At 38.3% G+C, this 19,853-nt stretch overlaps 1 protein-coding gene across 8 annotated transcripts in view; it reads left to right on the forward strand.

Annotated features, from left to right (window-relative positions):
- The first annotated feature begins 795 nt into the window (after positions 1 to 795).
- myo9b (myosin IXb) overlaps positions 796 to 19,853 on the forward strand; it is a 28,622-nt gene continuing 9,564 nt past the window's right edge. For 3 of the 8 annotated variants that reach the window (XM_036005114.1, XM_031293905.2, XM_031293908.2), the window contains exons 1-22: positions 950 to 1,315; positions 1,646 to 2,491; positions 8,373 to 8,467; positions 8,683 to 8,745; positions 9,035 to 9,134; positions 9,972 to 10,069; positions 12,820 to 12,943; positions 13,293 to 13,382; positions 13,549 to 13,665; positions 14,645 to 14,779; positions 15,195 to 15,316; positions 15,728 to 15,869; positions 16,187 to 16,376; positions 16,533 to 16,581; positions 17,088 to 17,174; positions 17,290 to 17,329; positions 17,549 to 17,671; positions 17,876 to 17,956; positions 18,067 to 18,177; positions 18,707 to 18,829; positions 19,267 to 19,416; positions 19,650 to 19,795. In XM_036005114.1, coding sequence (XP_035861007.1) covers positions 1,712 to 2,491; positions 8,373 to 8,467; positions 8,683 to 8,745; positions 9,035 to 9,134; positions 9,972 to 10,069; positions 12,820 to 12,943; positions 13,293 to 13,382; positions 13,549 to 13,665; positions 14,645 to 14,779; positions 15,195 to 15,316; positions 15,728 to 15,869; positions 16,187 to 16,376; positions 16,533 to 16,581; positions 17,088 to 17,174; positions 17,290 to 17,329; positions 17,549 to 17,671; positions 17,876 to 17,956; positions 18,067 to 18,177; positions 18,707 to 18,829; positions 19,267 to 19,416; positions 19,650 to 19,795 — 2,966 coding nt within the window. In that variant the 5' untranslated portion in view covers positions 950 to 1,315; positions 1,646 to 1,711. Of the gene's footprint in view, positions 900 to 948; positions 1,316 to 1,628; positions 2,492 to 8,372; positions 8,468 to 8,682; positions 8,746 to 9,034; positions 9,135 to 9,971; positions 10,070 to 12,819; positions 12,944 to 13,292; positions 13,383 to 13,548; positions 13,666 to 14,644; positions 14,780 to 15,194; positions 15,317 to 15,727; positions 15,870 to 16,186; positions 16,377 to 16,532; positions 16,582 to 17,087; positions 17,175 to 17,289; positions 17,330 to 17,548; positions 17,672 to 17,875; positions 17,957 to 18,066; positions 18,178 to 18,706; positions 18,830 to 19,266; positions 19,417 to 19,649; positions 19,796 to 19,853 lie in introns of those variants that run through there. The other 5 variants (XM_036005116.1, XM_036005115.1, XM_036005120.1 and 2 more) reach the window with 5 other exon arrangements.

Below are 19,853 nucleotides of genomic sequence, written 5' to 3' on the forward strand. Positions count from 1 at the left end.
TTTCTTTGTCACATACACATTCAATGTCTTTTGTGCCATGCTCTCCTTGTGGCTGTGACACCAAAAGAATTCTCTCACACACACACACACACACACACACACACACACACACACACAAGACACAAGAGGCCCATATCTGGCCTTCTTTTTTATAAAATGCATATAAAATAGAACAGGTAAAATATTTTACAATGACGCAGTTTTACTGAATAACAGGGTCGTCCCTGCCCTGTCAGTGCAAGCGTCTCATGCTTGTACATCCCTTAGTACATTCATGTGGATTTTTATTTAGTATCTTTTCTTTTTATGGTCCATATTATTCATGTGGATTTGTTATTTTATCATCCTGTTTATGATGTATGTGTATGTTGTGTGTGATGTCTTTAAGCTACTGGGACCTTGAATTTCCCCTTGGGGATCAATAAAGTATCTATCTATCTATCTATCTATCTATCTATCTATCTATCTATCTATCTGTCTGTCTGTCTGTCTGTCTATCTACTGTATCTAAAACAATACAACAGTAGGCTGTGTTTCAAATAATAATATAGTGGAATAAAATACAGTGGAAAAGTATGATAGTGGGGTAGAAGTAGTGAGAGAAAATGGAAATACTCAGGTAAAGTACAAGTACTTGAGTAAAACTCTACACCACTGCCTTTATGTGATGATCAAATAAATATACTCTGACTGTGATAACTGAATATTCCACCAGGGGGTGCGCAAACCACACAGCTCACCCATCACAACACATGAAACTGCTCAGTCGTAACGCTCTCTATTAACTTCTTCTCCTCGGTAATGTGAAAGTGTCACCTTCCCTCTCTCTGTCACAAAGTCCCGTGGAGTTTTTTCTCAGCAGTTTTATCCCCTGTTTGCTAAAGTGTGACGTCTTTCAGGTCAGTACAGGGAAAACCATTTATTTTCACCTCGTGGACGGGTGTGTATGTGTGTGTGTATGTGAGCCAGTGTGTGTGGAGAAATCTAGGAAGTAACGTCAGCCTCTAACTCTTCGACCAGGACGACGCGGAAGACGTTAATCCTACATTTCTTAAAGAGACTGTGATTTTTAAGTGCGATAATGTCCCCGAACTGCTGGGAAATATCAAGTGTATATCCAGTATCTAATATTTAATAATTTAAAAACTGGTTTAATTATTAAACTAGTTTTATTGGCTCACCTTTTTGGAAAGCTCAGGTGAAGAAACCCTCAAATTGTGGGATTGGAGATTGTAGCGCCAGAGATCTTCCTCCTTTCTTCGCTTTCAGGAGTATTTCGGCTTTTAAAGATGGAATGAGCAGGTCTTCTTGAAAGGTGAGACTTATTTTTACGTTTTGGTCTTGTTTAACACTTCTATTTGTCACCTGGACTGATATATATGTAGGAATTGTGATGGGGATAAGACGAAGTGTCGACTGTCGTTGATACAGTAAGCATTTACATGTTGATACAGTTGAATGTGTTTTTATGTCCTTTGCAGAAGTTTTTGTACCAGAAATAATGCATGTTATTGTATTTAGTATATTTGAAATGTAAATTGACTCAATCTTAGATCAACAAGGTGCTTTTACCTTAATTCCTACTTTCTTTTCTTCATTTTTAACTGGCATTTGGTTACATTATACAGTATGTGTGTTCCTACAGTGGATGATGGCAGAGAGGTGGGGCATTGAGTTATGCTGAAGCCTGCCTGAATATCTGAATATCAGGATGAACACTACAGATGGAGCCGGGCCCCCTGAACAGGATGGAGAGGTCCGTGTTGTGCAGATCTACCCCAGGCTGCCCCAGGACACAGCTGCCTACTGTCCCCTGCAGATCAGTGGAGGGGACACGGCAGATGCAGTCATCCACAATGCCGTGGCCACTCTGGGTCTGGATGCCAGCCAGACATACAGCCTGCTGGAGGTCAGGAAGAGCAGTGGAGAGGAGAGGTTACTGGAGACTGGGGACTGCCCTTTGGAAAGGGTCCTGCTGTGGCCACCCGGGGCACAGAGGTGGCACCCTCAGAGCCAGGGGCACTACTTCATCCTGCAGCACCAGCAAGCCAACAATGGAGGCAACCAAGCAGAAAGCAGCATAGAGGACTATGATGACCTTTGTAACCTCCAAACTGTCACTGAGAAGAGTATTCTGGAAGCTTTACGCCAGCGCTTCTACAAGCTCAAAATCTACACCTACGTCAGCAACATCCTCATCGCCATCAACCCCAATAAGTTCCTGCCTCTTTATTACAATCCCAAGTATGTCAAGTTGTACGAGAACCAGCCACTGGGCAAACTAAGCCCTCATATATTTGCCATAGCAGACGTGGCCTTCCGCGCCATGTTGAACAGGCAGGTTAACCAGTGTATTGTGTTATCTGGTGAGAGTGGCTCAGGGAAGACTGAAAGCCGCAGTTATCTCATCCACTGCCTGACTGCCCTCAGCCAGAAGACGTACTCCAGCGGGCTGGAACGGACCATCCTCGGGTCTGGCCCGGTGCTAGAGGTAGGTCCCTGTGATGTAAAGCTGGCCACCTGCTAACACTTGACGCCCCACATCTGTTGTCAGATAGTAGCTGTCAGTCTATTAAAAATTCTTAGATTGAGGGCTAAAAAGATCAATCAACACAAAATGAATCAACAACAATACTAGTTACCGGTCATTTGATTTACTATCCTTATTATCATTGCAAATAGAATATCTTTGGATTTTATTGTTAGTTGGACAAAGCAAGCAATGTACTGACATTGCAAAGGTCCTGGGAAGTTTTGATAGTAATTTATTTATCTTATATTGTAAGTTTTTATCCCTTAGATTGAGATTTACAAGCCAGGGTGGGGGGCTCAAGCTGTCCCTTGTTTTTATGGAGAGAGAGAGAGTTACGGTGGATGTGCTCAGAGCAGACCGGTGTTGCCAATCCGAGCAGAGGAGAAAAAAAGTTGTAAGGTTGTCAAATGGTAGTAAATATACAGTTTTGGTTTCAGTTTGTCCATGAATAAATGCCACAGCTCACCAAAGTAAACATTAACTTCAGCCCTGGAGGTAGAACAAAGTCCCACCTGTGCTTCACAGTCTGGAAGCTGAAGCAGCTCTGTTTTCCGTAAGACCAACATTTGAGGCTGTGCTTCATAATTGTCATTAGATGTATTATTATGTCTGGTCTGTTTAACAAAATAACATGAATTACTCAATTAAACTTCAGATGAGTAATTCATAATTCATTCAACACATTGTTAAAAAAGGGTGATTCAGTTGTTAAATTAATTAAATTAAAAGCAAGTCTCAATTATTTTTCTCAAACATATCTTAACCATGTCATATGAAAAGCTACGGAAGTCGTTGGTTGATTTAGAGAATGATTATCTCGCTAATCTAACCATCTGATCATCTGCCTTAGCTGCAGCCTGCAGTGAGTGACATGAAGCAAGACTCTGCCATCCTGACGTCATAGACTCGTGGTGATATGAGTTTGCTGATCACCAGATTAGTGTGGATTTTTTTTTTTTTTCCTTGTTTTGTTGCTCTAGGTCAGGGTTCAGAGTCTAACTGAAACTGCTTTTTACTCATACAAACTGCCCACTCTTTTCTCATATCCTTTCTTTAGACCTGTTAATCACGTCTGTTCAAAAACAGAACGTGCCAAATAAAGAAACCACTCTTTATACAGGGAAACAAAAAAAAAAAAAAAAAAAAAAATATATATATATATATATATATATATATATATATATATATATATATATATATCAGCACTATGTGTTTTGAACTTCCTGCAGTAAATCAGCATAATCAACAATAACCACAGAAAAATGGATTGTTGTGAAACTCAGATATGTCCTTAATTCAAAACACGCCAAAGAGCAAAGCAGTGTTTGTCAACTAGGAATTCACACTTTTTTTTTTTAAACTTCAGTTTCACTCTCGCTTATTTAGATTAAAAGTTCTCTTTATTGGCTACCACATCAGCCAGTAACCGTGTCAATGAGTAACAGGATGACACATTTGCCCACATTTTTCTGTAAATGCACTTTCTTGAAACTAGGCCAAATGCTTTTTTAGGGAAATACCCCCCCTCCTTGGAACTTACCAAATATTGTGTTTTATGGGGGGGTGGGGGGGGGGGGGTGGAACACTTATATTGTATTGTATTTAAAATACAAAACCTATTGTTTTATTAATTTTGTTTTTGAATGTGTTGCTTGTGGAGCTTTACTTCGCACCAGTTAAATCTGTTCCAGCTACCAATATGGGCAAATGTGCACAAGTTATCTATCCATCAATAGACCAACTAACCTTTTTTGCATAGGACCCAGGCCTGTTACTAATCACACCACATCCCCCACACCCACAATCCCAAGGGGCCAGCCTTTCGTTAGAGAGTGGCTAAATATGGATTCTTCCTCTCTCTGAACGAGTCTAACAAGTTTTTCTTTGAATAAGCAACAGCTTAAGTATTTTTCCTGTTATCTGATCTTCCTTGCAGGGGGTTGTTTTGTGCTCTTCTCCTGATAGGCGTTCAAATGAGGCAGAGATTTGGCTTGATTGGAGAAAGTGAATCAGAATACTTTATAAATTGTTCAGTTGCTCACAGTCAAATTCAAGGTAAAAATAAGAGTAAGAAAAGAGCGAGTCAATAAGTGGATAAAGAAAAAATAAAGCAACATAGCTACAGTGCAAGAAATAAAAACGTTAAGTAGAAGTAAAGTGAGGTTAGGTTAAAAAGTAAGATTATATTATAAAAAATGTTATGTTGCTAAAACAATGGATTGTACAAATGCTATTGTGGCTTGTTTTGGTGTGATTTTTTTATTTATTTATTTATTAAGGAGATAAATACAGAGGAAACTTACTAAAGACAGAGATCCTGCCACAACCATCAGCCTAGACCATGTACAAGTGTTTACATCTAAACGGAATATCAAAAGAGGCTAGCCAGACATATTGACAGGATGCCTACTCTAGTGTTGAGGATCAGTTGATGTGTTTATCTGTTGTTTGGGGGGTTTATGGTTCTGTAGTTTGGCTGATTTGCAAAATGCCTCCTGCCATTATAGGGTTTTACTTTATATGTCATACCCTGAGATACTTTTTATCTGGAATCACAAAACCGGGACTTATTTTTCTTTCCCTAAAGCTTTTCAAAGTTATCTCACTTGACATGAGTATGTAGCAGAAACTGCACACGATTTTGAAACTGCAGCTTACTCATGTATTCAATGCCCCTTTAAAATGTTGTAAGTAATGAAAATATCAAAGTATCTTGTAAGTTGTTTCATTGAATCAGGAGATCTGCAGTCAATAGGCAGCAGGGGACTGCACCTTGCTTTTATTAAGTAAGGCGGGTGGTTGTTGCTGAGCTCCACAGGGGAAATTTGCAGGGCGTTGTCTTTGAAGGAACATCAGAGAAAGAAGAGAAGCAGGAACATGTCAGAACAGGCTCACCCAGGCCTACTGGCAAACCTACGCCATAAAGTATATAACCGCCTCCTCTCTTTCTCTTGTTCTCTCTCTCTTTGCTTAAACCCCATTCTCACAAACTCACTCTGCTTCTTCTCCCTTTGTTTAGCTGTGTTTCAATTCAGTAATCGTGGATTCTCTGAGGTCTGCATTACAAGGCGGAATTCCGTCCCATTTTTCATATACGAAACCATTTTCTATCCCAATATTTTCTTCTTTTGTCTGAATTGTAAGAGCAACTGGAGCATATCGTTTGCAGCCTTCAGAATCCCACAATTCATTTTGCACCAGTTGCATCGGTTGTTTGATGCAATGTTCAGGTGGTCCTTTGTAACTCACAAAGTCAGGAAATACCGCATGATCACATCATTTATAAAAGTTCACTCTTTAAGTTAAATTATGTGTTTAAACACATAATTATATGCAATAGTGATGATTGGTCAAGTAGACATTGCTAGAGAGTCACAAACTCCATTAAACTCCAACTCCGTTGTTTGTTCTTTTTAGCAGCCTGATTGACTTTGTAGTTAATCAGATGGCTGCAGAAGTATTAGGGCGGAATCTAACAACTATTTGTTATCAATTAATATGTAGATTATTTGTTTAATTAATGCCAGAAAATAGTGAAAACGGTCCATTACAGTTACCAAGACTCGCAGGTGACATTTTCAAATGGCTTGATTTTGCCAGACAGCAGCCCAAAATCTAAATGGATTTAATCTATAATGATGTAAACCATAGAAAAGCAGTACATCCATACATTTGAGAAGCTGCAACTAGAGAATGTTTGACACTTGTCTTCATTAAATCAGTTTCAATTTTAAAAATAAATTGTTTTCCAGGTGTCCATTATCTGTCGCACATTTCACATTTCATTCTGTCAAATCAGGTTTCATCAAATTTGTCCCAGTTTTCCTGCTGGTATTTCCCACTTTGTTGCAGTTTTTCTAGGCCAAATTCTTGGTGATATACTTGGATTTTTTTTCTTTACTACCTGAATGCATCATTCTTAGTTTTTGTCTCTGTTAGGGAGGAGGAGCAAGTTCAACCTGGCCTTCTTTGTGATAGTGTCCCTTAGGATCCCGCCTCTGAACTGGGACGTGGCAAACAACTGTTTCTCTTCCTCCTCCACATACCATCTTCTCTCCACATGCCTTTCATATTTTTTCAACTTCTTCATATAAATTTGATTGATCTGGTTGAAAATGTAAACCATACACTGGTTTTACAGAGGTGCACAGGGTAGGAAGTAGGAACATTCCAGCAATTGAAAGGTTTACCCGCCAGCGTGCGATCAGTACAGTATGCTGCTCACTGTCTACATAAGCATTGCTCTGGCCTGTTAAGACATGACGCTCAGCATAGCTCACACTGGAATGTTTCCAGTCACAGAATAACAATCCGTGCAACTGTGAGATCAATCATTACGTTTCCTCTTGGGCTGCAACAAATGATTATCTTAATCATTGATTATTCTAGCAGTTTGTTTTTTGTTGAATTGTTTAGGTTCACAGATGGCTTTAAATTACCTACTTTGAACAACAGTTAAATGTAATGTAAAAAATAAATGAAGGTATTTCATTTGTTATGATATGAAACAGAACAAAAGCTGAAACTCCTCACATGGTAGTTGCAGGAATGAGCTAATGTTTGGGTGTGCTTACTTGATAAAAAAAAAAACTAGAAATTATCAGTTAATTTGTCAAGATAGCTGTACATTTTGTCGTGGTTGACTAATCAATCAAACAATCATCAGCTGATTGATTTATCGTTTACCCAATGATTACATAGGGGCAACAGTAATGGTTTTCTAGAAGTACTGCAGTAGAGAAATTACTTTTTTCACTGAAATGTAACCGACCCAGCAGAATAAGCAGAGCAAAAAACACCACTGAAGCCGGAACTGTGTCTTAAGTGAGAGTAAAACTCCACTCTGTTTATCCACGAGCCTTAGTGCGAAAAGGCTGATTGATGAATATTTTATTTTAAATGCTTGTGGCCACTTAACCATGTGCATAATCGATGCAGTCATAGTTCAGCTAGGTGGACTGAAACATAATGCGGTGTTGCAAGTGAATTAGTAATGCTGATGTTGTGGTAAATAAGAAGGTGGTCCAGTTGTTAATCTGAAGATTCAGTATTTGTAAATATATCATAGAAAAAAGAGAGAACGTTGATTATATTTTCAGAAAAGCAATGCATTACTGCTGTTTGGTTTTATACAATTCCTTTAAGTTATTATTTACTTACACTTCCTAACATCAGTTAGAGAATACCTACTAATATTGTCTTCAATCGTTTTTGTAATTTGTCTTAAGACTGATTGATTCTCAGATGTTGTTACAGAGACATGAGAGTGGCTTTGCTTGCCTTCAGAGTAAAGCTGCAACAATTAGTAGATTATTGATTAGTCGATCAACTTTCAATCAAATTAACTATTTTTAAATTGATTAATGGTTTTGAGTCTTGTTTTTAGAAAGAAAAAATCTAAATTATTTGGTTTCAGCCTCTCAAAACGGGATTTCTTTCTGTACTTTAATTATAGTTAACCTAATATCTTTGGGTTTTAGAATGGTAGTCGGTCAAACAATCAATTTAAAGACGTCCCCTTTGGGCTCTGGGAAGTTGTGATGGACATTTTTCACCATTTTATGACACTTATAGACCAAAGATGAATCAATCGAGAAAATAATCAACCCATTAATTGATTATGATAATAACTGTTAGTTGCAGCCTTAGTTCAGAGTTGGACCAACTGGATTTTCAATGTTTCATAAGGCTGCTAACACAAACAGTCCCATGCCATCCACAACCCCAAGTGATTTATTTGATTAACATTTGCTATGTTTAGGTCTGGGTGCCAGTGTCTCTGAGAAACAATTTGTCTGTTTATTTTAGTGAAAAATTAGGTTCGCTGTGTTTCAAACAGGCCTTCAGCAACGCTAAGACTGCAGAGAATAACAACTCCAGTCGCTTTGGGATGTTCATCCAGCTCAACTACCTGGAGAGTGGTGTCATCAGAGGGTAAGGCATCATATTTTATTTTTCTCACCAACCTTCTCAACCCTGTACTCATTTAGTGAATCTTCAAGGCTTCTGCAGTACAGTTTATCTTGGTTGGTATATTTGTTACATTTAACAGTTCATTTTTCTTTCCGTGGCATAATTGTACAATGTTGGCAACCACACCAAAGTCTCACAGGCTTTGTTGACCTTCTCTTCTTGTGTGTCTCTTGCAGGGCAGTTATTGAGAAGTACCTACTAGAAAAGTGCCGCCTGGTGTCCAGAGATCACAAGGAGAGGTATGATGAAGACTCACAGAAACACTTATAGTTCACATTTTATTTCTTATTCATACATTCAAAATCTGGGCATGGAAATGAATACTTAATTGGTACCAACCTTGTTCACATTGTCACCAAATTGTACCTGAACCCTGACCTCTAATATAAGCCATTAAAAGCAGACAACCCTCAAAAGCCTTTGGCTCAATGTAACCTAACTATCTTTACCGGTTTAGTAAATAATAGAGTTGAAATAAAACCTAACGTGAGCCCTGACTGTATCGGCGCTGTGACCTCTGACCCGCAGGAACTACCACGTGTTTTACTATCTGCTGGTGGGTGCGTCCAAAGACGAGCAGGAGGAGTTTCATCTATTAAAGCCACAAGAGTATCTCTACCTCAAGCAGGTACTTTTGAGCCACACACTTTACAGCAGCAGCAATAGAGACAGGGGAGCATGAGTATAAGACATACTGTGTCATTTGTTATCAAATGGGCGGAAAACCAGTGGTAGATGTTTTACAGAGACAGACCCATAATATCTAGAAACTTCTCAACTGCACTTTAACTAGGCTTACAGTGCACCTCAAAATAATTTTATTATATTGAGAATTTAAAGCCATGTTCACATCCTGATACCTTTGCCTATTTAGTCCTGTTTATTTATGTCCTTTTAAAATGCTTTTGTTTAATAAAACCCATGGTGTGGACTAAAAGAAAACGTACTGACACCACAAATGGCTGATTTGTCTCGATGCAGATACGTTTAGAGCCTTTTGTCCCTTTTGTTTGTTTTTAGTAGCTCTTGATTTATGATTTATAGTGTTCCAGCTGCAGTCTTAATTAATTCTCATGAGTAACTACTGTACGTTTTTGTTATCGCTTTGCTCAGACATTAAAAATAAATTGATAAAGCCTTTTAGCTCCTTTTAGTCAGTCGCAGCAGCATTTGCTGTCACTCGCTGAATTTAAACATGTGTGTCCCTGATTAATCAGAAAGACTCGGCAACAAAACTGTCCTATCAAAGAGATACCAATCCTAAGCTTTTGAAACTCAATTAGAGGTGTGAACACAACCTGGAAAATCTAATATAGTAAAGTCATTTTATTTATAGAGAACACATACAAATAACATATCAGATAAAACCCTCAAATATAAACAGGAAAATCAATGAATTGCATACACCTCTGTGGCTGTGCTTAATATTTCTCCCCTTTGTCCCCGTATCCGATTTGTTCTCCAGGAAGACCTCCATTTAGATGATGAGAAACTTGGGCAGGAGTACAAGAGGCTCCATCAAGCTATGGAGATGGTTGGCTTCCTGTCCTCCACCAAGAAACAGTATGTATGAGTTTGAACAACACAACAACACAACTGGAGTGCTGCAGGCTGGAGTCAAACTAAACAGTGTAACTATAATGACCATTTAGGGAAAACTCAACAAAAGAGTTAATGGACCTGCCAAACACTTTGCTTCTAAAAATAAATTACTTCTTTTTTTTTCTATCAGACGTGAGATTTTTCATCAAGAACACAACAACACATGCCAGAAGGTTAAGATTGTCTCAGGAATGTATATTATAACAGTAAAGCCCACCCACTTAGTCGCTTTGAAAGGGTGAAGAAAGATCGGAATTACAGAAATATTTGAAAGACAAATATTTTCTGTACACGGCCCGACAACATTTCACTGTGTTACAACATTTACAGTGATGCTGCCCAGCTCTCAGTTAGCTGTAGCAATCTAAAAAAGTGTGTAGGTAGGCAAAGGAATTTGTTCTTTAACTGAATGCTGTCGAAGAGTTTCTGCTTTCTATACTGGTGTCAGTAACAGGTCAGAGCTTGTCAAGTCAAGCAGGGGAAAAATGCACCAAGCATGTCAACAACTGCCTGGCTGCCTCAAGACACTGCATACACATAAAAGTGCTAGCAGCATAGTTTGTAACCTGTTCAGGTTGGTCCTCCTGGTGAATAACCACACTGAAGACAGTAACTGTTAAAGTGAGTAAATCTACAGAGTAATGTACAGTTGGAAACGTAACATGCATAAAGTCAGAAACTATGGACAAAGTAAAATGATAATTTTTCCTTTTAATAAAGGGCTTCACAGAGATCCAGTAGAGACATATTTGTACACAAAGTAAAGTCCATAAAAATAAAAATAGCTATGAAGTCTGTTAAAGCAGCCATATTATGCTCATTTTCAGGTTCATAATTGTATTTTAAGGTTGTACCAGAATAGGTTTACATGGTTTAATTTTCAAAAAACACCATATTTTTGTTGTACTGCACCGCTCTCTCTCACTGCTGCAGATCCTCTTTTCACCTGGTCTCTGTTTTAGCTACAGAGTGAGACCTCTTCTTCTTCTTCTTCTTCTGTACTATCTTTGATTGCACTGCACATGTGCAGTAGCTCAGATGTAGATGTAGCTCCATAGACAGTAAAAGAAAGGCTGTTTCTACAACTTTGCTCAGTTACAAGGCAGGATTAGCTGGGAGACTTCTAAATGAGGGCGCACATGTAAGTAGTTCTTTTGTAGATTATGGTGAACTTATGTGTGTTGTAGCAGTGCTTTGCTATTGAGAATGAGGTAGCATGCTAACGCTAACGCTACAAGCTAATGGTTGCGGTTAGCCTGCTTGTTTCGGCTTGTGACGTCACAAGCCGTGCCGATTTTGAACAGCTCACCCAGAGACTGAAGGCAGGACACAGTCAGAAACCGTATCTCACTCTAAACAGCATGGATGGATTTTTTTTTAAAGTTTGTATGTGTGTGGAAGCACCAGAGACACAACATAACACCCCAAATCCCAGAAAAAGTGATTTTTTCATAATATGGGTACTTTAAGGCGGATAGTCTGTTAAGGCATAATTTTCCTTACATTAACAGTAAGTTGAACTAAGTATCTCTTGAACTGCATGTACAACTTGTTTGTAGGCCTTGTTGCCTAATGTAGCTGATGAGATATATCAAAATAAAACAAGACTAGCATATGGCTGGACCGTGTTTGGTCAATGTTCTAAATTGTTACAAGGCTAGTCAGCAGTAGTGTCTATAATGTGAATTCCTGGATATAAAATGTTCATCTGGAGTTTTCTGTAGTGGTCCCAGTGATATTTGTTCTGAAAGTGTATTGGGTGCACACTAGTTTTACAATATCAGCAACATGACCCCTAATGTTAACTATGCCAAGATACAATAATGCTAAAGTACACAAAAGAACAACTTTGTTACAGAAACGAGAGTAAATGTAATTTGTAACATCCACCCCTGCTCACTATGAACACACTACACTATATGCATTAAACACTCAATGTTTGAAACACAAATGCAGGAAAATGTCAATTTATACAGAAAAAAATATGGCATCAAAAAATGAGCTATTTTAGAGCTTCCCCTAAGTTTCCTGTATAAGGCTTTATGCGTTGAGGTTTTCGGGGAGATTAACAAACGCCTTGCACAGCAGCAACATCTGCCTCTACAGTACTAGATGTGCTTTGTAGAAGGCAACACTGATATGTTGACATCAACACAGCAATGTTAAGCTGTTAGTCGGCTACAAATGCACTAGTTACACATCAGCTTTGTGTTATTACTGACATACTGATGAACTGGCAGCAAGGTTATAATAAACTGCAAAAGAAATGTAAATAAGATACCAAAAGATACAAATGTCAGTATAGAGTATGTGTGAGAGCAATTATCAGTCTCTAAAAAAAAAGTTAGAGCGTGTTAAACTGAAGCCGGATTTGAAGCCCAAAACAAATACAAAACAAGTCAGTCAGATTTGTTGTTAAAGTGGATATTGTGACTTATGCCCTTCACAGAATATACTTAAAGCTGTGGTAGGCACTTTATTTTTGGCATTGTTGGCCAATAATTCTGTCATATTCTTTCAGCATATTATAATTCAGCCTTTAGTAAGAGGCCTCACTCTACTTCAAATTCTGGCTTTTTTTATTCTACCCACTGCAGCTTTAAGTAAAATACAGCAGTGCAACTGAAAATATATAGGGAGTAAAAATTCAGTAGATGTTTTTCAGGCAGAAATAAGCCATCTGTTTGTGTCTGTGTATTTCCACTATGCAGCATATTTTCCATCCTCTCTGCCATCCTGCTACTGGGCAACGTGACATACAGACTGTCAGAGAACACTGGAGTCCTGGAGGTCGGACCTGATGAAGTTTTGTCCACACTGTCTGACCTGCTCAAAGTATGTTCCTGAAATGAAACGGTTGATTTTGTATCCTAACTGCTAAATCATCATCTGGAATTATTATCACTAGTCTCTGGTTGATTTCTAGTGTTCAACAAAAACCCTGTTCTTGATGAAATCCCAGTAGCTTGAGAATATTTTCATCTCTAGCAGTGCAACTCCTAGAGATGAACTGCGTCATCGCTACGCCTAAATGGCTCTCTGTATTGTTTAAGAACGAACGTGTTCCAGCTTGTTCTGTTTGTCAAGTACAGTAGTTAGTAGGGATTTCTTTGTGATTAATATATGTTACAGTATTGTGGAACTGTATAACGGTTTGTTTATTTTGTTTTGTTTTTTTTCCTAGGTGAAAAAGGAGCAACTGGTGAAGACTTTGACCAAGAGGAGAGTAGTGACCGCCAACGCCATCGTAGTTTCACAGTACACTCTACAAGTGGTATAGAGTTTAGATTTAGTATTATGGCTGCCCCTTTAAGTGAAATTATTAAATATTATATGAATATAATATAATAATATGCTTATTTTGAGTTGTGGTCTGCAACAACTTTTTTCATTTGAGTTGAAGATGTAATTTGCTTTGTTTGATGTTTCTGTGCATTTAGGCCCCCACAGTGCGGGAGTCCATGGCCAAGTCTTTATACAGTGCTCTGTTTGACTGGATCATCCTTCACATCAATCATGCAATGCTCAACAGACGAGACATGGAGGAGTCCGTCTCTGTAAGTCACACAGGCAAAAACTGCAATATTGACTGCAGGAGACCTACTTTTTTAGTCAAATGGGAGGGAGTAAAATATTTCCAATGGTCCTCCTTTTAAAAAAAAAAAAAAAAAAAAAGAAAATGCATGATTTTCAACTTTAAAGTTAATTTGCCCATATATTTAAATATAACAAAGTATCATCAATTAAATGTAATTTTTCTATTACAAGTCTTTAAGTGCAGTGTTGTACAATACCGAACAGAGGATTATAAAATGTCTGTGCACTCATTAGGGGTGCATGATATATTGACTCAACATCGTTATCGCGATATCACGTTGCACAATATTATATCGAAAGTGTCATAATAAGTATACAATATTTTGTGGAGCGCTGCGTCCCGTCCGTTGGCTGTGTGGCTTAATTGATTTAGAGCCCGCTTGAAACGCTATAATCATGTTTCATTGGCCAGTTACCATGCCACTTGCACACGTTAGTACACGTGCATATTTCGACAGAGTGACCGTGTAAGTGAAGAAATAGAGACAACAAAACGGAACAAATCAGAGAAGAGAAAGAAATGTTGTGTCCTGTTCTCTTTAGTTATTTATTTTATACTGTACAACCAGTAAAACATGTCCTGTTCTGTAGACATAGTCGTTATTTATTTATTTATTCATGTTGGACCAGTCAAATATGACAGTCAGTTGAAATAAACCTTGTGTTGTAAGAAAACTTGTTTAAAAAGTTTAAAAATATGAAAATTAATATTGATATCGCAATATTCAGAATCGATATCGCAATATCACATTTTGTCAATATCGTGCAATCTGAAGTCAAAGTTGCATTATTGATCAACAATACTTTCATACATATATACATAGGTTTGGCAGTAATGTGCAGACTTAATACTTAATGCAGATAATTAATAACATTATCATGTTTTCGGTGTTCTGCCTTTTTATATGTTGGTTATGAATTGTCCTGTTTTGTTTTTAGTGTTTGTCCATCGGTGTCCTGGATATGTTTGGATTTGAGAACCTCCAGACAAATAGCTTTGAGCAGCTGTGCATCAACTACACCAATGAGAAACTGCAGTATTACATAAACCAGCACATCTTCAAGTTTGAGCAAGTAGGTTTTTTATTTTAATCTTTCATGACATTCAGAGGTGATTAGTATTCATTGTTTATTTGGACTCGACATGGGCAGCACTTTTTTATTGGACGTCCTATTGTCTTTGTAACCTGTGTACCTGTAATTATCTGAAATTATGTTATCAAAATTCCGGAATTTACATTATCTTACAGACAGACATACTGCGGTGTAATACACCATTAAGCAGTCCTTTAAGTGTTTCTTGGTGCTTTCGATTTTTTTAAATATTTTTTTTAATCCAGTTGGCATTTAGGAGTCTTAAAACCTGCAGGCACTGTATGTACTGTTTGACTGTTAATAATCTTTTTTTTTTGTCAGTGCCACAGAGCATTGATTTACATCCACTTCCCGGAGTGACCTACTTATGTAAATGTGATTTAATATATTCCAGGAAGATTATGTGTCAGAGGGCATCACCTGGCAAAACGTCGACTACACTGACAACACTGGCTGCATTCAGCTGATCAGCGAGAAGTCAACCGGACTCTTTAACCTGCTGGATAAGGAGAGCAAGTAGGTGAACTTTGCTTGTGACATGATCCCTGCGGTGATTTCTCACACTCAACATATGATGGTAATATTATACAGGTCAAAGAAATCAAGGCATTTGCAAAATACATTTTAATACAATTTAGGGACAAACTGGTCAGTCTGGTTACTCTTACAAAAGGTGTCAGGGCAAAGAGAGGAATATTTCCTTTTTTGAACAATAAATGACAAACACCATTTGTTCTGGTTCAGCTGACCAGTCATGACAAGAAATCCAGCTGGACTTGCGTATCCTCATATCATCTCAGCAAGTCAATATCAGTTGCCCAGTGTCTTTTATGTTGCTGTTGACCTGCTGTTGACCTAAGTCAGCCTTCTTTCCCATATACCATATGTTGATATTGATATTCTGTCCCTCTCTGTGTGTATCCTCAGCCTTCCTAAGGCCACAGATGAAACCCTGTTGGACAAGTTGAAGCAGCAACATCAGGACAATCCATTCTTTGTACCCTCCTTGAATACAGAGCTGACTTTTGTCATTCAACACTTTGCTGGAAGGGTTAAATACCACATCAAGGTGGAGTATATATTTCCCACACTGCAAACATATTTGTTCTACAAAGTAAATAATAAACATTTGAAATTCAATAAATGTACACTGTAACATAGTGAGGGTCTGCTGTAGCCTTGTTAGATAAGCCACTGTGGGAAAAACCTGTAAAATCTTTGACCTAAGTGAATGATTAATGCTGCTCCCTCCACCAAGAATACTGTTTTTGCACTGTGAAGTTTAAAGTTGTGAATACACATAATTTATGTGGAGCTCTGTTTTGTGTAACTACAGCAAGAATAAAAGAATACAGCATGTTAATTGTAATATTTCTTGTTCTTCAGGATTTCCGGCAGAAAAACACAGAGCACATGCGTCCTGAAGTCATATCACTTCTACGGAGCAGTGAGCGGTCGTTCGTGCATCACTTGGTTGCATCCAGTCCAGAAGCTCTGTTCAGATGGGGAGTCCTCCGAGCCACCATCCGCATCCTCACAGTATTCAAGATACTGGGACGCCAGAGGGCAAAATCGAGTAGGTAGCTTTAGTTGCTGATTGAGCTGCAAATTTTGGCTGCAACCAGCAGCTAAAATAATTCACCCTGTTTAAAAAAAAATAAAAAAAACGGCAGATGTGTCTTTGCAGGAATTACATGTTTATTTAACTGTTTTTCTGAATGACTCACCACAGTATCTGCCAGACGAAGCTCCCGCAAGACCTTCAAAGAGAGACTGTCCAGGTAAATTTACTACACTAATGTATTCACTATGGGTTTTAGTTTTACTGCCACTGACATGTCTCTATTCCAATTTGATTTTCATTTTGATACAACCAAATGTGTTCAAACTGACAACAGGTCTTGAATCAGGCAGGCATTTTCTGTTTTAGAAAATTAACAATTGATTAACAACTTTAGCCATCAACCACCCAGATTTCATTCCAAAAAGAGGCACAAATACTGAATTAATTATGTCATTGTGTCATTTAGCTATTCTTAGATAGCTAGTTAGTTAAGCTTTATTTATTCAGGAGATTTTCATTGAGATCAAGATCTCTTTTGAAAGAGAGACCTGAGACCATATTACATATACACCAAGAAAATGAATTCACTAAAAACAACCATCACAATCGCACATTTAAAAAAAGAAAGAGCATATGCTTGTCAAAAGGCAAATATACTGTGAAAATGAAAGCGGACTCTTTGCTGATAAAGTTGAAGTACCTCTCTGATATTTACGCCAACAGCATGACTCTGGATTTCTCCTTTGATCGCTCCGATGAAACGCCTCTTGACGTATTCGAAGACATCTTTGTCAATTATGAAAATAGAAAGTAAGTGGGCCTCATGGCTTTAGTTTAAACACACTGATTTTGATGCGCTATGTTTTTTTTTGATTTCCAGAGCTGTATGTTAATTGTAGCCTCATTTTGTTTGCATTTTCTGCAGGAAAAGTCGAGCTGGTCGACAGAAGCAGCTCATTCCCAAGGTAACGTGTAATAATGGGTGCAGTGTTGATGAAGCTCAGAGCTTTTTAAGTCATTTCAAAAGCAGCACTTCTACACAGATGCTTGTACATCTTAAAAGTGAAAGAGTGATTCATTGTTTGTTCATTCTTCAGTTCATCCATTCATCCATGTGTCCATCCAAAGTCCTTTAGTTTTTGAAGTCAGAAAGCTCACAGACTTTTTTATGATTTATTAAACAGAACCTCATGGATTTGCACTCCCTCCGACATATTGTTGCTCTGGCCGCGCATGACCGAACCAGCAAATTCATCTTCCACCCTCATCGGCAGACAAAGCCCCCGACAGTTAGCACTCAGTTTCAGGTTTGTTCTCTCTGTACCTTTGCTGACTATTATTGCTTTCCTTCATAAACGTAAATCATGACTTAATGTGACATATGTGGTAGGGAAAGATTTAAGTGTCATCTCAAAAATGAGATATCAATTATTTGAAAGTTAAGGGTCACTTCCTGTTATCATAATACTTAAACCATCAACCATTACTCACTGCACTTCTGTATCTCACAGGCCTCACTCAGAAAGCTGATAGAGACAATTGAAAAAGCCGAGCCGTTCTTTATTTTCTGTGTTCGCTCCAATGCTGAAAAGGTAACATCGTCTGTGAATTTTGTAACATAATTCTGTTAAATGTAGTCCTACTGTACATGTTGGACTGTATAACACAGTTCATCACTTGGGAAAATGTTTTGTTTTTGCAGAAGGAGCTGCACTTTGATGATGAACTTGTGCTACAGCAAATCAAATACACAGGCATACTGCAGATGGTTAACATCCAGAAGTCTGGCTACAGCGCCACATACACATTCAAGGTGGGCAATTATTTGAGAATGATGTGTGTGTTTTTATATATAGACCCAATCACAATGTGTGTTTACGATAACTTTTTACGATAACTTTCGGGTAAAAAAACTCTTTTGTCCCGTACATAAAATGTAACGGCGCTGAGCAAACGGGGTAGAGGAAAAACAATGCATGTTTGATGCTTTCATATTTCAACACCTTCACAAAAATTAGGTTGGAGACCTAACTCCATTATAATGCTGTTCATATCCTCAGGGAACATGTAGCCCACTGCACAATGCAGTATAGTGTGTCTGTATGCTAATGGTGTGTGTATGCTGAGGGTACCTGGAAGTGCTCTATGTGTGTATGTGCACACTTATGTGTGTGGCTGTGTGTCTGTTGGAGTGTATGTCAGAGTGAGGGTGTTTGGAAATGCTCTCGCTGTGTAAGTGTGTGTGTATATGGAGGTGTTTGTGTGTGTTAGGTTGACTCACTTGTGATTTACTCTTCTGATACCGATTTGCACTTCTGATACAGTTTTTCTCGTTATGACAGGAATTTGTTGAGAAGTTCAGAATGTTGCTTCCAAAAGGAGCTACGGTAACGCCTGGGCACATAACTGAACTGTTTGAGAGGATGGAGTTGGATAAGACCACCTATCAAATAGGAAAAACCAAGGTAACTACTCTTGATCATATTAGTAATTTATTCTGATCTTAACTCACCATAATGGCCAGAGGATGAAGGTAACGTTCCCATGGTTGGAAACTTACTTCAAACTGAGCCCACCCATGAGTACTGCATGTACCCATGTTTCTGTAATGTGTTTTGAATTTAAAACATCCAACAAATGACATGACATGCAGGAATTTTGTGAACATCAAAATGTATTTTAAGGTAAACAGTTATTGTCTCTCTTGGGAGAACATTGTCATGAATCAGAGAAGACTGTCACTTCCTAACAAGACATGGCAGATTTCATGCTTTACATAAATTCATAAAAACGCTTTAAAGTCACATAAGCAGTAATGAATGTATTAAAATGTACCACAGATTACACAGTACAAATGTTTCCAGTGGTTTCATAATTTGTTAGCTCTCTTTCATCTACTCAGGTGTTCCTCAAGGAGAAGGAGAGGCAACTGCTCCAAGACACTCTTAACAAAGAAGTGATGCATCACATCATCATCCTGCAGCGCTGGTTCCGTACCTGTCTGATGAGGCTGCACTTCCTGCAAAACAGAGATGCCACTATGATTATACAGGTAGCATTTATGGTATAAAATCATATATAATGGAATACAATTGGAAATTAGGAACTAGACAATAAAACATTTATCCCATCACAGGTTTCCAAGGATGTTGTAGATAGTCTGTCCCTTTGGCTTCCCTGCTCAGTGTCACATCAAAAACAAAATAAAGAAATATTCCCAAAGTGTCAAGAACATATAAAGCCACAGCAGACTAAAGTTGACGGAGGATTTGTGGTGTTTTTCAGAGGAGCTGGCGTGAATTTTACGAGAAACAAAACAGAGCTGCTACAGTGATCCAGACAGCATGGAGGAGTTCCCTGAAGACGCCAAAGCACCAACGTGAGACGGAGGATGATGAGAACACGGCCAAGACCCGGCCTGGACGGGACAGGTATACATACCACTAAACGTACACTGCTCGCATTGTGGGAGCACCAGCTGTTCTTATT

This window comes from Sander lucioperca, chromosome 9, assembly GCF_008315115.2.
Source record: "Sander lucioperca isolate FBNREF2018 chromosome 9, SLUC_FBN_1.2, whole genome shotgun sequence".
NCBI classification, from domain to species: Eukaryota; Metazoa; Chordata; class Actinopteri; order Perciformes; family Percidae; genus Sander; species Sander lucioperca.